General features: G+C 47.1%; 1 protein-coding gene across 2 annotated transcripts in view; it reads right to left on the reverse strand.

Annotated features, from left to right (window-relative positions):
- LOC116944917 (calmodulin-regulated spectrin-associated protein 2) overlaps nt 1-12885 on the reverse strand; it is a 39819-nt gene that overhangs the window by 3661 nt on the left and 23273 nt on the right. For both annotated transcript variants that reach the window (XM_032958826.2, XM_032958825.2), the window contains 7 exons: nt 12459-12531; nt 9006-11490; nt 7020-7159; nt 4776-5002; nt 3871-3967; nt 1362-1483; nt 324-442 (listed from right to left, as the gene is read on the reverse strand). In XM_032958826.2, coding sequence (XP_032814717.2) covers nt 324-442; nt 1362-1483; nt 3871-3967; nt 4776-5002; nt 7020-7159; nt 9006-11490; nt 12459-12531 — 3263 coding nt within the window. The remainder of the gene's footprint in view (nt 1-323; nt 443-1361; nt 1484-3870; nt 3968-4775; nt 5003-7019; nt 7160-9005; nt 11491-12458; nt 12532-12885) is intronic.

A 12885-nucleotide genomic window follows, 5' to 3' on the forward strand; every position in this document is an offset into this window, starting at 1 on the left:
CTTCGTGCAGGTTTAGAAAATAACCATACGTCAGTTCAATGCGTTCTTTCATGGACACTAGAATTCGATTTATCCACACACTTCCTGTGTTGTGCAAACTCGTATTGGCACAAAGGATGATGCATACAAATCTTTTCTGAGGTCCAAGTAGAGAAATGAGGTACAACACCAAATCAACAGAACTAACTGTTGTAAAAACTCACACAATCAATGCGATGTGTCAAATATAACAAGCTTACGATTATAAACCCCCTTGCACCGGTTCAGCATAATCTCTCAAAAAAGGTGCCCACGTGAGAAAACGAACACCCTGGGGGCCTTACCTCGATGACCTTTTGTTTTTGCAGCTCATTTACTTTGCCGGCGAGGCAGCAGTAGGATAAGGCGTTGTGGATGATGTGCTTGTTGGATTTGGCACTTGGCTCCTTGTACAGCTTTGGACCTGCATACAACGTAACCACAATTAAGTTATCTGGATCTCACAATACAAGGGAGAGCATTCTACGTTTGTAACCCAAGCCCCATGCACATGATCCCAATTTGGCACCGTCATCTCGACTAACTCCACTCCGACAGCAAAGCACACTATTTTTTGGCCTGTTTATATAAAGCCCTTCATCATTCCACTTCTGGATGAAGGCCTGCCCATGTCATGTCAGTCAAAGCGGTTGTTGGACCATATTTCACTATGCTGGTCAGTATGGGTTGGTGAAGGGGTGGTCATTACAGAAATCTGCCCATGGATGTTAGCCATGACCGAGAAATAAATTCAGGTTCCTGGGTTCACAGCACAGTGCACTAACCATTCCATCATTCTCTAACTTACCAATGCAGAATATCTCATTTGCACTGGTTCCAGTAGTTGCTCACTGTGACATAACATGCAAGTGATAGAACACCGATGCCAATGGAGGCTGGGCGGTCAGCCCCAAGAATGACCAGCCTGGTCTGATCGCACCGACACCATGGGTGTCCCACACTCTTGCCCCTGACATCACTTCTCGACCCGTGCCACACGGTTACGAGTCGGGTGAAGGACAGCACCCGTCGTGACGTCACGGGTCCCAACGTGGGAGTAAGGTGTGCACATCTTGACATCACTTGTCGGAGTGGGAGGAGCGGGGGTAGGAGGGGGGGAACAAGTCCACAGAGGCTCATGAAGTATGGAGATATGGATTCCCGCGCCGGCAGAGCCTGCTTCCCGGTGACACTGTAAACAGGGCAAGCGCCACTCATCGCTAGGGGGAAAAGATGTTGTCCTTTCCCCGCACCTCAAATTAGCACGGTTGGCTACATACGGGGCATGCAAGAAGTTCAACATAAATACATGTGCCCATGCAGAGAGGTGGGAATTGGCGCACCTGTGTACTCCCCACCAGACACATGGGATGACACCTGCGAGGCGTTGTCCCAGTCCTTGTCTGCAGTCGGGCTCTCGCCCGAGCCCGCACCATCCGCATCCAGCAACTCCATGGAGCCAGACCTACACCCGCGTTCACGTTCTCAATTCTTAATCTGGTCTTACATTTGTAATGACAGGGTGACACCTGCTGGCCTGGAAAAGGAATCACGGGTACGGGCACGGTTAAGTAAGAACCAATCAGAGAAGGAGGTGTATCTGGGGCAAAGGTAACAGGTGGCGTTAGCCGTGATACTCCGGGAACCTGCTCGAAGGTTCTACGAGAGGGCGTGGCCGGAGGCGGGGCCTAGCCACGCCTGGGGGGATATAAGGGGGAGCAGAACCAGGGCTCAGGGCTCGTGTGTAGGATTCTGGGTCCTGGGCTGCGTCGCTGCTCGCCGACATCTCTCTTCATCGTCCGGCCACGTGGAAGATCTCCTGCGGGGTTTCCATCGCCGTCATCGTCACGCCGCCAGCCAGCGGCGTGGCTGAGTGAGGGCGATGGGACCACGCCGAGTGATCGGCTGTGTGTGTAGCCAGTAGAGGTGTTAATACCTAGAGTTATACTCAGTGTGAGGAAGAGCAAGTGTTGGCCTGTGTTGTGCCCAGTGTGAGTAATAAAGAAGTACCTTCTACACGACATGTCACGCAAATCACTCATTACACATTTGTTAATAATTGACTATTCCTATAAATGGAACACACTGCGAAAACAATTACATGACACCTTAATATAAGAGTTGTGAAATATAACTGCATTATTACGGAGGTGGACATACGAGGAAAGTCGAGTTCGTGTTTTGGTATTATCACGAAGGAATAATATTCCTTGAAATAAAACCTAAACTTAAGATTCGTTAGAATGAAATGCAGAATATTTATATAAACACACACTGGAAACACCAATTAAATTAACAATAACAATATGCTGAAGGAAAATATTGGATGCTTTCCAACAAGCGAGGTGTGGCTTAGCCAAAACTCGTGGATACATAAAGCCACTGATTTAAATCCATTCTTATACTCAAGACGTAACCATAGAATCTTAAGTGTGAGAACCAATTGCATACCATTTTTACAGACTACATGCTTCCACATTTCCACTGATAAGAGCGGACAAAACTGCACAAGGCAAATAAATTACAAACAATACAAACGAAAGGCAAAAACACAAGACATTATGACCGTGAACCGTAACGACTCATGGAATCGCTGGAGGTAGGCGCAGCAGCGAATCATTACACACTGGATATAAATAAAGCGATGACTCGCACAGCAGACTGCTTGCAGAATTACGACGGCTAACAAAGTGCTGCAAAGCCTTTGTGCTTTAACTGGTGGTGTGCATTGAATCAGAATACAGTAAACCTCGCCATTTCAGTACCTGATCATTCGTAATTGGGGATTATTCGGCACGGCTGCGCTTTCGGCATGTATACAGTATTAGTAATTCGCCACGAGCCAAATATCCGTACCGAATGGTCCAATTTCGGCATGCACGTGGAGCGACGCCGTGCACCACGATCAAAACAAGGACTCAGTCTGGTGGTAGCGCGCATGGTGAGCGCGAGTGCGGACCTGTCGCTTTGGACTTTACCTTGTTTATGCACTCTGTGCAAGACAACCCTCTCAAAGATGTCGTCTAAACCTACATCAAAAAGTAATAGAAAGGGACTGAAGATACCCTTAAAGACAAATCCAACGTTTTGGATATAATTGATGCAGCTGTGTCAAAGGCGTATGGTGTGCGAAAAGTTTGGAAAACAAATTTAGAAATTTTTTTATTGGGGCAGGAGGCACTGGGGAGTACCATTGTACATAATTCCGAATATTGGATAATTCGGCAAGGTCAGAGCCACCATGTGTCAAATTAACAATGGTTTACTGTATTTAGACTGCAGGAGGAATCCGATGAGCTATGAAGCTCTTTTTCACAGATGTCCAGTAGTAGGGGTGGGTCAGCAAGTTACACCAACAAACATTACAAAAAAAAACACAACGATAGGAGTGCAAAACAGAGAAAAGGTAAGCAAGTCACAATAAATAAATATAAATAAAGTACATAAATTGCTGCCGATGTGTCATTGGTGTTGACACAACACCAAAAGGAATACAACAAGTCCCAGACCACACGAAGACAATACACAGTCCCCCAATTAAAATTTGAACTATCGATAGATACATGGATAAAGAATCAAAGTTACCAATCACATTTGCATCTGTCAACCCGTAGCAGTGCCTCCCCTATAACAGACCAATTTAGACCTGATTGGTCATCCCGTGCCCTTATAAATCTCAACGTTCACCCTACAAAGTCCCATCACAAGGGAGAAACACAAACAAAGACGATGTTATTTTGTGCCCGTATTGAAACGGCTGTATGCCGTATTGGACCATAAAACTCGATTTCCCTGTACGGGTTCACACGGTATGCATTAGCAAATGTGGCTGTATGCAGGCTGGCGCAGCACCTGTTGGGACGTCGGGAACGGCCACCCTCCGGCTCGCTGTTGGTTGTGGAAACCAGGGAGAGGCTGGATGCCGAGTGAAACCGGTTGAGGGCGCCACCTGCATGCCCGCACGCGGCACTTAGGGGAGCCACCCCCCACCCACCCACCAGCCCCAAACACCACATTCTCTATGTACAGTGGGGGTTCAACGTCATTGCCGATGCTTTGGGAAAATATTGCTCATGCCAAACAGGCCATAGGTGTGTCTCTCATTGTTCATGTTTTAAAAGAGATCACGTTAAAACAATGCAGTAATGGAACATTTTTTTTGCTGAACTGGTGGATGCCTTGGAAGGCATTGCGTTTTGAGATGTTGTCTAATTCAGACGCGTTATAACATCAAATTGTGTTTTATTGTGAGCTTGATTAAAGCAATATTGTTTGTGGACTACCATCTGTTTGGGTGAAATAATTTGTCAGCTGGGAATTAACAAATTACATTTCTATGGGTCAGTATCCACAGACAGACAAGTTAAATATCCAAAGCAATGCTGTATTACAGTACATAAGAAACATAGAATTGCAACATAGAAGCCTTAATATATTCTTTACGTGAAGCACAAATGTATTCCTTTCGCAAAATCCTTCCATAAGCCAACCCTAAACATATATAATTTTGAAACTTTAAAAACTTCATTATTATTATCTTTAAATTGGCACTGCACAGACATCAAACTGTGCCTGGACATATATTGCTGGACTCTCGTATTTCTACATGTATTCTATCATCGTTTACGACAGCATGAGTAAGGGCCTGGTTACACGCAGTCTATCTCATATATCAAGAGAAAAAACTGTGGATTGGAAAGGAAAAGATCAGCACTGCAGTGACTGTGCAGTGGCTGAATCTTTTGACAGTCACATACCGACTGCGGGCTTGAAAGGCGACAGGCTGGCACTGCCGCCCTCTTCACGGTGCGCCGACTTGGGCCTGGGCTTCCTGATCTTGGCCTTGGCGCCTTTGGTGGCCTTGGTGCGGGCCTGGTGCTGCTCCCACTGCTGGTCCTGGTGGCGACGCCGGAAGACCTCGCGCACGTACTCGCGATCCGCCTTCTTCTCGGCCTTCTTCGCCTCGTCCTCCTCCGCCTTGCGTCTACGTCACACAATCCCGGTAAGATGCTCTGGCCTAAGGCTTGGTGCAAACGTTTTTCTTTCTCTTTAAATTATATGTTCGGGTTGTCACCTATGAATTTAACTATGGACAAATAAAATTATGTAAGAGAGTGTTGTACTCCAAAGTCACATTCTGGCAAATGTGTTGGGACAATGGCATCAACTCATGCAAGCTATTTACAAAGTTAACAACAAGTCTAAATAGTGCTGATGACATCTGAGAAATGTACTATCCTTACAAATTATGCACCGATTGCAAGCACAACTTTATTCCAATTGCACTACCAGTGTCATAGTACGAGATGAGGTGGTTCATTCAGAACTGTTGCATACGCTGTGTTCGAGACAGGCCGATGGAAGGAGACATCTCATAACTTCGTCTAAAATCACTTCAATTGGCTTTTTATCCACAATACTACACTGAAAGGTTTGACTGGAAGGCAAACTAATATTCTGTATCCTCAGAGCTGAATGGGATTGATTTTTTGTGCCGTTATTGGTAACCAGGCTTTCACCATCAACTCATGGTACTCAACAATTCTGGCTCAATGAAGGTGGCTCCACAGGTTCGAACTCGGCAACTCCGTGGTGCCAGCTCAGGTTCCTGATCCTGACTGAACCACTTGGCCACCTCCACAGCTTAATTTTTCCTGTAAAATTTGCTTTAAAAAAGCTATCATAACCACCTTACTCAGAAAAGCAACGCAGTTTACACGTGTGCAAGAATGATGTATATTAAACTTCTTTTGCACCGTACATAGCCAACCGTGCTAATTGTATGTGCGGGGAAGGACAACTAAATACTGCTATCTATCTAAAAAGAAAACTTTCATCAGTATAAAGTTTTTAAACCCCCCCCCCTCGCCCCCCCCAATATGGCAATTCAATTAATAACAATGAACCAGCAACGCTCAAGTCGAATGTTAGTAAATGTCTGCAAATCGGCTCCGGTTTCATTATTGGCCCTTACTTGGCTGTGAAGAAAAACGTCATGCCAGAGTAAATTATTTTAAAAACTGTGGAGTTTAAGCAGAACCCGACCATGCACCATTAGGTTGTGGTTAAAGGTCATTCCAAAAATGTATGTGGCCAATAAAATCCCGGCGCAATAGGAATCATTCAAGTGCTGCTTAGAAGTGAATTTATAAATAACACGGTAACAGTTCATCACGATTCCGACGGGTATTAAAAAGGTCAATGGCAGCCTTCTCTTCCAGGCTCGTTTCATTCCCCTGCACTTCCACAATGAAAGACGTCGATTGTTCGCGCGAGCACATTCACACCAGCCAACCAAAACTAATCCCCAAATGACCTCACCGCTGCAAGCCGCCCTCTAAATCTGAGTTAAGTGGCCCATTAGCGAGCACAGATGACCCATAACGTTTATAACACGCGTATCTTGGGTAACACTTCAACGTAGATGTCTCGGGTAAACACAAACATAATTACAAAGCAGATGTGGACGTTTCTTATAAAGTGATACACGATAACAGAAATATATACTTTATTTAGAGGTCCCCAAAAAAAGCTACCGAATATCAGTGCAGTTACAACAGTGTGTGGTTGAAACATTCCAAAAGGCAACTTTTTGTCTTTGGCTAATTTTAGTTTCGGCAACAGCAACTTCACGACTTAAGCGTGTAACTACCTCCCTCGGCACAAACATCAGCCAAAAAAACACAACCATGTTTCTGTAAAGAGACTTAAATTTTCAGCAGAAAAGAAATTAATGGCCATATACAGTAAAAACACAAATCCTTGAAAGAAGCCATCACTGCATCACTGCTTCATCACACGACAAAGGCTGGCGTGTGGAGTGAGATACACTGAAACCATTATCCATGACGAGAGGACCTTTGATCAACACCACAGTGTATTGCCATAAAATGCACTTCGGACGAAATGGAGCTGCCAAAGTGGTGTGGCGCGGTGCGCTATGATCTAAAAGCGTGTCCAGCCCCTCTCATCCCCTGTCGCGCTCGCAGAATCCTCCGTACCTCTCCTCCTCTCGCTTCTTTTCAACCTCTGCCTCCATCTGTAGCTTCTTCAGGCGCGCCTCCTCCGCCTTCTTCTGCTGCTTCTGCAGGAAGGCCGCCTTCCTCCTCTCGCGCTCCTCTTCCGTGGGGCCCTGGTCTCCCTGAATTGGGTACGCGGCGCACGCAGACGGACGCGTCGGCACTGAGGCACGGTTTTCTCCAGGAGACAAACGAAGTGTCACCGGGCCCCCGAATACCGTTTGGCGTCATAAATGTCAGAATTCAAGCGAAGATACAAGCTGCGAGAGAAACATGCCCAGACAGTTTACCAGACAAAGTTAGGTAAATTGTTGAAATTCTTCAAACATAATTTAATACTTTTCTTTTCAGAGCTTCAGCATTGTCTGGAATTGGCTGAAGTGAGCATTTTCCGCCACTGGAACACATGCACATTTTATTGTGCCATATGCGATGGTACATGCCTGTAATCCAGCACTTTTGGAGGATGGATCACTGAGATTTGTGAGATTTCAAAGACATGCTTGGTTGGGAAATGGCTAAAAAATAACAGTATAGAAAGTGGGTTTGCGAACCCCTCCAGTTCAAAGGTATTATCTCCTCTTACAAGTGGGGTTTTCTTCGGGTACTCCAGTTGCTTCCCACATGCAAAAAACACTCATCAAGAACTGGCTTCACATCCAAACGCAAAACCCTTTTGAAAGTCTTGATCTTACTATAATTTAAACAAATTTAGGGTTGGATTTTGCAACTGTCTTTCAAAGTTTTACACAAAGTTACATTGCTTTGGCTTGATTGACCTAGTCCCCCACCTGCTGCGGAACAACAGAAGAACACATTTGCTAAACAATTCCTACCGCACAAGTTTGAATTACGAAGCTCATAGCTGGTTAACCACGTACCAGAGAGCTCTTCAAGATTATTCCCACAAATGGTATCATCTGAAATATGCAACGATAATAGGAAGGCATGGGGTGGGGAGCGATTACAAATGCAATCATGCAGTCGTTGAAGCAACATTGTAATTATTCAATTATGACACGACCATTCCCACATTTCCCGCCTGTACAAGTTTAGTTCTGATACAAGTAACACACGCTTACATTACACTGGTCGGGGGAGGGGGGGGAAGGCAACGGGAAAATTCTGATACAAACACACTGTAGATATAAGCACAAGTGGCCTCGCTCCCAAGGGGTGTGTTTATATCCAGCTTCTTCTGTATAAATAATAAGACAATTTATAACGCGCGCAATGTTGTGGACTGAAGACGCAATTTCGAGGAGCGGAGCCGAGCTCAGTGTCAGATCGCGTCGCGCGGTCCGGCGAGACTCAGTTAAACGTCGAGCTAAACAGATGCGGCTTTAGATGGTTTTTGAACGAAGAAAATTATCGATCGTTATGGATGTGAAAAGGGATGGCGTTCCAAATGACGGGGGTTTCGACGGAGAAACGACAAGAAGCAATTACAGTCCTTGTCCTGGGAGTTTCAAGGAGAATGAAACGATATCCATCTCATCTCTGCCATCCGCTGACTTCCAAATAGAATAATACATTTTTCTTTCTAGGAAATCCTCACCCAGTTTCAAGACTCTTTTGTCAGAAGGGTCTCACCTGTATGATGTTTTGAAAAGTATATTATTTCCAAGCAATATTCAAACACTTTGCTAAGAGCACCGACCCAATTAGTTTGTTAGTTAATAATTGAATCCAATATACTTCACTTTGGCATTCAGATATGACCTCCCTGAGGACGTAGTGATCCAAGGTTAGAGTCAGAGAGCTGCCTTAATGTACTGGCAAACTTTGAAAACATGTTGAGCAGCAGAGGGCAGTTTGACAAATCAGTTGTTGTATCACACTACTCACTTTCACGAACCCACGCCAACCAACGTGCTGAAGCAAGTTCAATAACCCCCAAGACAAGTATGGCGTGGGGATGCCCTCATCCAACAGCGGATTGACCAAAAAGGCTGCACGCGCACATACCTTAAAGAAGAATCCCAGCGCTGCCTTCTGCTCGCCATCTGTGGAATAATCAGCAGCATTCTCCGCTGCATCATCTTCCGACAGGAGGCCTTCGGGGGTGTTCATTCCGGACAGGTCCACTTCAATCAATCCCACTGGTCTCTGCGCGGGAGTCCCGACCTCTCTGGCCGGGCTGCTGGTGTTGGAGCTTGCCCTGCTTCCTCTCAGTTTAACCGGCGATCCTTCCATGGACGATTGATTCTCCATGGCGACAATGCTCTGCACTTCCTTTGGCGAAGGGGTTTTAACGACGGGTAATGGCTGTCTCGGCTGCGGAGGTGCCAGTTCAAAGTCCGCAGCTTCCTCCGCTTCATCGCGTTCATCCTGTCGGCCCGGCGCCAGGTTCAAAGCTGTTTTGCTCGGGCTCACATCCCTGGAGTCAATGGTGGACTTCCCGCTGGAGACCGTAACCTTGTCACTGTCAGACTCAGCCTTTGACATGGTAGGGGAGGAAACTTCGGTCTCGTCGTCGCCAAAACAGATGGTCGAGCTGGTCTGCATTCGCACTTCGTTGGGCGCGTATCGACGGCGGTGCCTGAGGTTATCGACGTACGGCTGCGGGCTGAGCACTCGTGCCAGGGAGGGCTGTGGAGACTCCTGGGGCGGACCTACGACGGAGAACCTCAGCTCGTTGGGTCGCGGTGTTGAGTTGTTTCTCGGGCTTCGGAGCTGCACCCGCGCCGGGGACTTTGAAAGGTGGCGGCGAGTCGGCGTGCGATTTGCCGGGGATCCTGAAGATGCGGGCGACAAAGAATAGGTGTCGTAATTTTTCTGCGGAAGCCTCGCCTCAGCCTCGGCCATGGCTTGCTGGCTGTCCCTCATCTGCAGCAGGTGCTCCTGTTGCTGGGCCATTCGCAACATCTCGCTCTGAAGCCCACGCAGCGTGTCGTTGAGCTTGTAGATAGAGCGGCTGTACTCCCCAGAATCTGCCTCGCCTGCATTTTCCCTTTCCAGATCCTCCTCCAATGCACCAGTCACCTCAACTGGGAGACCATCTCCAAGCCTGCCGGACTCATCATAATCCCGCGGCTCTGCGGCCCACGCACCCATCATCTCTTCCGATGCTCTGTCATCTCCAAACGCTTCCGCTCCAACAACTTCTCGGCTTTGCCTAGACATGTCTGTCACCGTGTCGTCTTCGGCTCCACTGTCCACCGGCGCCTCCAACTGGGTTCTGGCGGGCAACATTTGCTCGCCGCCGCTCTCCGACGAATCCCCTCCGATGCCTTGGGGGTCGAGACGATCCTTCTTGCTTCCTTTAATAACATGCATGAACGCCTCCTTTCCAAACTTCTGCCTCTGCTTGGCGCACAGAGCCTCCACCTGCCGGCGCTGCGCCTCGATGGCCCGTCGCTTCTCCTCCAGCTTCATCTGCAGCCGAGCAACCTCCGATGCCAATGGGTGATTGGGAGGGGACCCCGTCTGCTGGTCTTGCTCGGATTCTTTGGGCAAAGCTTGGTCTCTGTGGCCCCGGCCCTGTCTGGTGGCGATAGTGTGAGGATATCCGTTCTCCGAGCTGTCCGGGGTTGACCTCAGTGAACTGCTCACGCTGGACTTGGTCTCCGCGCTGTTAAACTTCCGAAACTTCCTCTCGGCAAAGCTCGTCATTTTGACGCCCGAACTAGAAGATGTATTGCTCTCAACACTCGGACAGGGGCTTGGGCTTGGGCTGGGGACTGGAGAGCTCAAAAATTCACTCTGTGCTCCTTTCGCATCAGTGTTGTCGCTCGACTGAGGTTTCCCAGAATCATCCACGTCAGAATCAACCTCCACAATGCTGCTTTTTTTGCCATTCACTGGGTCAACAACCGGCAGTCCAGCCGCCAGGGCTTTTTCTGGCGTGTCATAGTGACTGTTTAACACAAAGCTTGCCCTGTTCGCATCAGGTTGACTCCAGGTGTCCGTTGAGTGAAGGTAGAATCCACCACCTGCCTTGCCCTGCGGGTGTGCTGCTGCTACCTTGGCAGGGGAATTCACCCTCCTCAACACTGGCAGTGACTGGACATCGAAGCCGTCCTCTGCAGGTGACATGTTCCGCACGTCAGCACTCGTGACTGGGCCAAATGTGACAGATTTATCTGGGAGCTGGCTGCTCGCTTTCCTTCTTAACGGCACGGAGGAACCGTGCTCCTTCATCTTGCCGTCGTCTTCCGACTGTTCGCCCTCCGCCCGCAGCATGCCGTTCGCCAAGTTATCATGACCCGATGCGAATTTTCTTAGGATGCAGTCACTAATCCTCATCTCGGACGTTTCTAAATCGTCACGGTACGCCTCCCCCCTTCCTCCGTCATCTTCTCCTGACATCAAGTCCGGGGATGCCTTTCCAAGCCCCCTGCTTGGTCTTTTTGCCAAGCTGTCCTTGCTGCGAGATTTTGGCATGGGCTTAGAGTCATCCCTCAGTCGGTCATCAAACTTGATTTCAAAGGAGACGGACTGTGACATGGGCCTGTTGAAATGAACAAATCATGTTATTCAAAGGTAATATAAAATATGGGCGCGCAACAAAGGACCCGCTCCCTTAAACGACAAGATATTAACTGCTAAGGCAACCTGAGAATGCAATGAAATATAATGTGTGCCGTAAATAACTGACGGTAATTACACATGTGGATAGATGTCATATAAGCAGTACACTTAGACTTTGTCCCATTTAACGAGTACACAGCAAGGCATGACAATCCCTGATCCATAGAATCCTGTTTGGAACATCACTAATATGACATGCACAATGAATACTTTTGTCAAAAGGCCAAGCTGAATGTACTCAGATATACATTGTCATGCAAGCCCTATACAGCTAACTTCTTGATAAACCCCTACGCCCCATCATATTCGTCAATAACACTGCCTTAAAAGCAACAAATATATCAAAGGCAACTTATCGGGCAATGGCCATTCTTTATACATGATTTTGCCGCTATACATTTCCACATGATAAGCCACTTTGTTGAGCTATCATTTGTGGCCAGGTCACTTCTGAAAAATAAGTTCATAGCTCAGTGGTCTTTACCTGGTAAGATAAGTGATCTGTTTACCTTTCCTTTCCTTTGCACTCCTATCGTGTTTTTGTCTTATTTGTTGTTGTAACGTTCTAAACTGCCCCTACTGGACATCTGTGAAAAAGAGCTTTATAGCTCATCGGATTCTTCCAGGATAAATAAATATTCAGATTTTATAGCACATCTATCTGTTTTCTTTGAAGGCAGTGTTATTGACGAACATATTGAGTTTTTTTTGCTGTGCTTGTGCACCACTGCCAACGCAGCATCGCCAGCCACATAGTCTGCATAACTTATTGATCGTCAAGCTTGCTTTCACAATCATGTTATAGTAGATAAAACAATCGGTTGACTTAATTTGGCTCATTGCTAGAGATTACAATAATCACCCAAACGCAAGCAAGTGCTGTCTTACCTTTGTTTGACATCTGGTGATAAAGGAGCTTGGCCCAACATGGCCAGTGATCCAGACTCGGAATTTGGCAGTGCTGAAACGGAGACACGTACAATTACACTCCTACTAAGTAACGAATGAACCACAGAAATAAGTTCTGACAAAATGCTATTTCGGTCATAGGTGCAGCATGTGAGCCTATGACCAAATCACCAAGAATGTCCGATCTTGTCAAATCTCTGATACTTAGCAGTGTTGAGACTTAATCGTGCTTTGATGGGCGACGACCGAGCACCGCAGGATGTTATCGGCTGTGGGACTACACGGTGGGTAGCAGACAGCAGCGCAACAATATCTAATATCCTGGACATATATGTTCCCATGTCTATTTGCCACTCCTTCACCAACCCACATTGACAAGAGTGGTGAAGCATGGATAAAAAACCCC

This window comes from Petromyzon marinus, chromosome 22, assembly GCF_048934315.1.
Source record: "Petromyzon marinus isolate PM22_M1 ecotype Great Lakes invasive population chromosome 22, UKy_Petmar_22M1.pri1.0, whole genome shotgun sequence".
Taxonomy (NCBI): domain Eukaryota; kingdom Metazoa; phylum Chordata; class Hyperoartia; order Petromyzontiformes; family Petromyzontidae; genus Petromyzon; species Petromyzon marinus.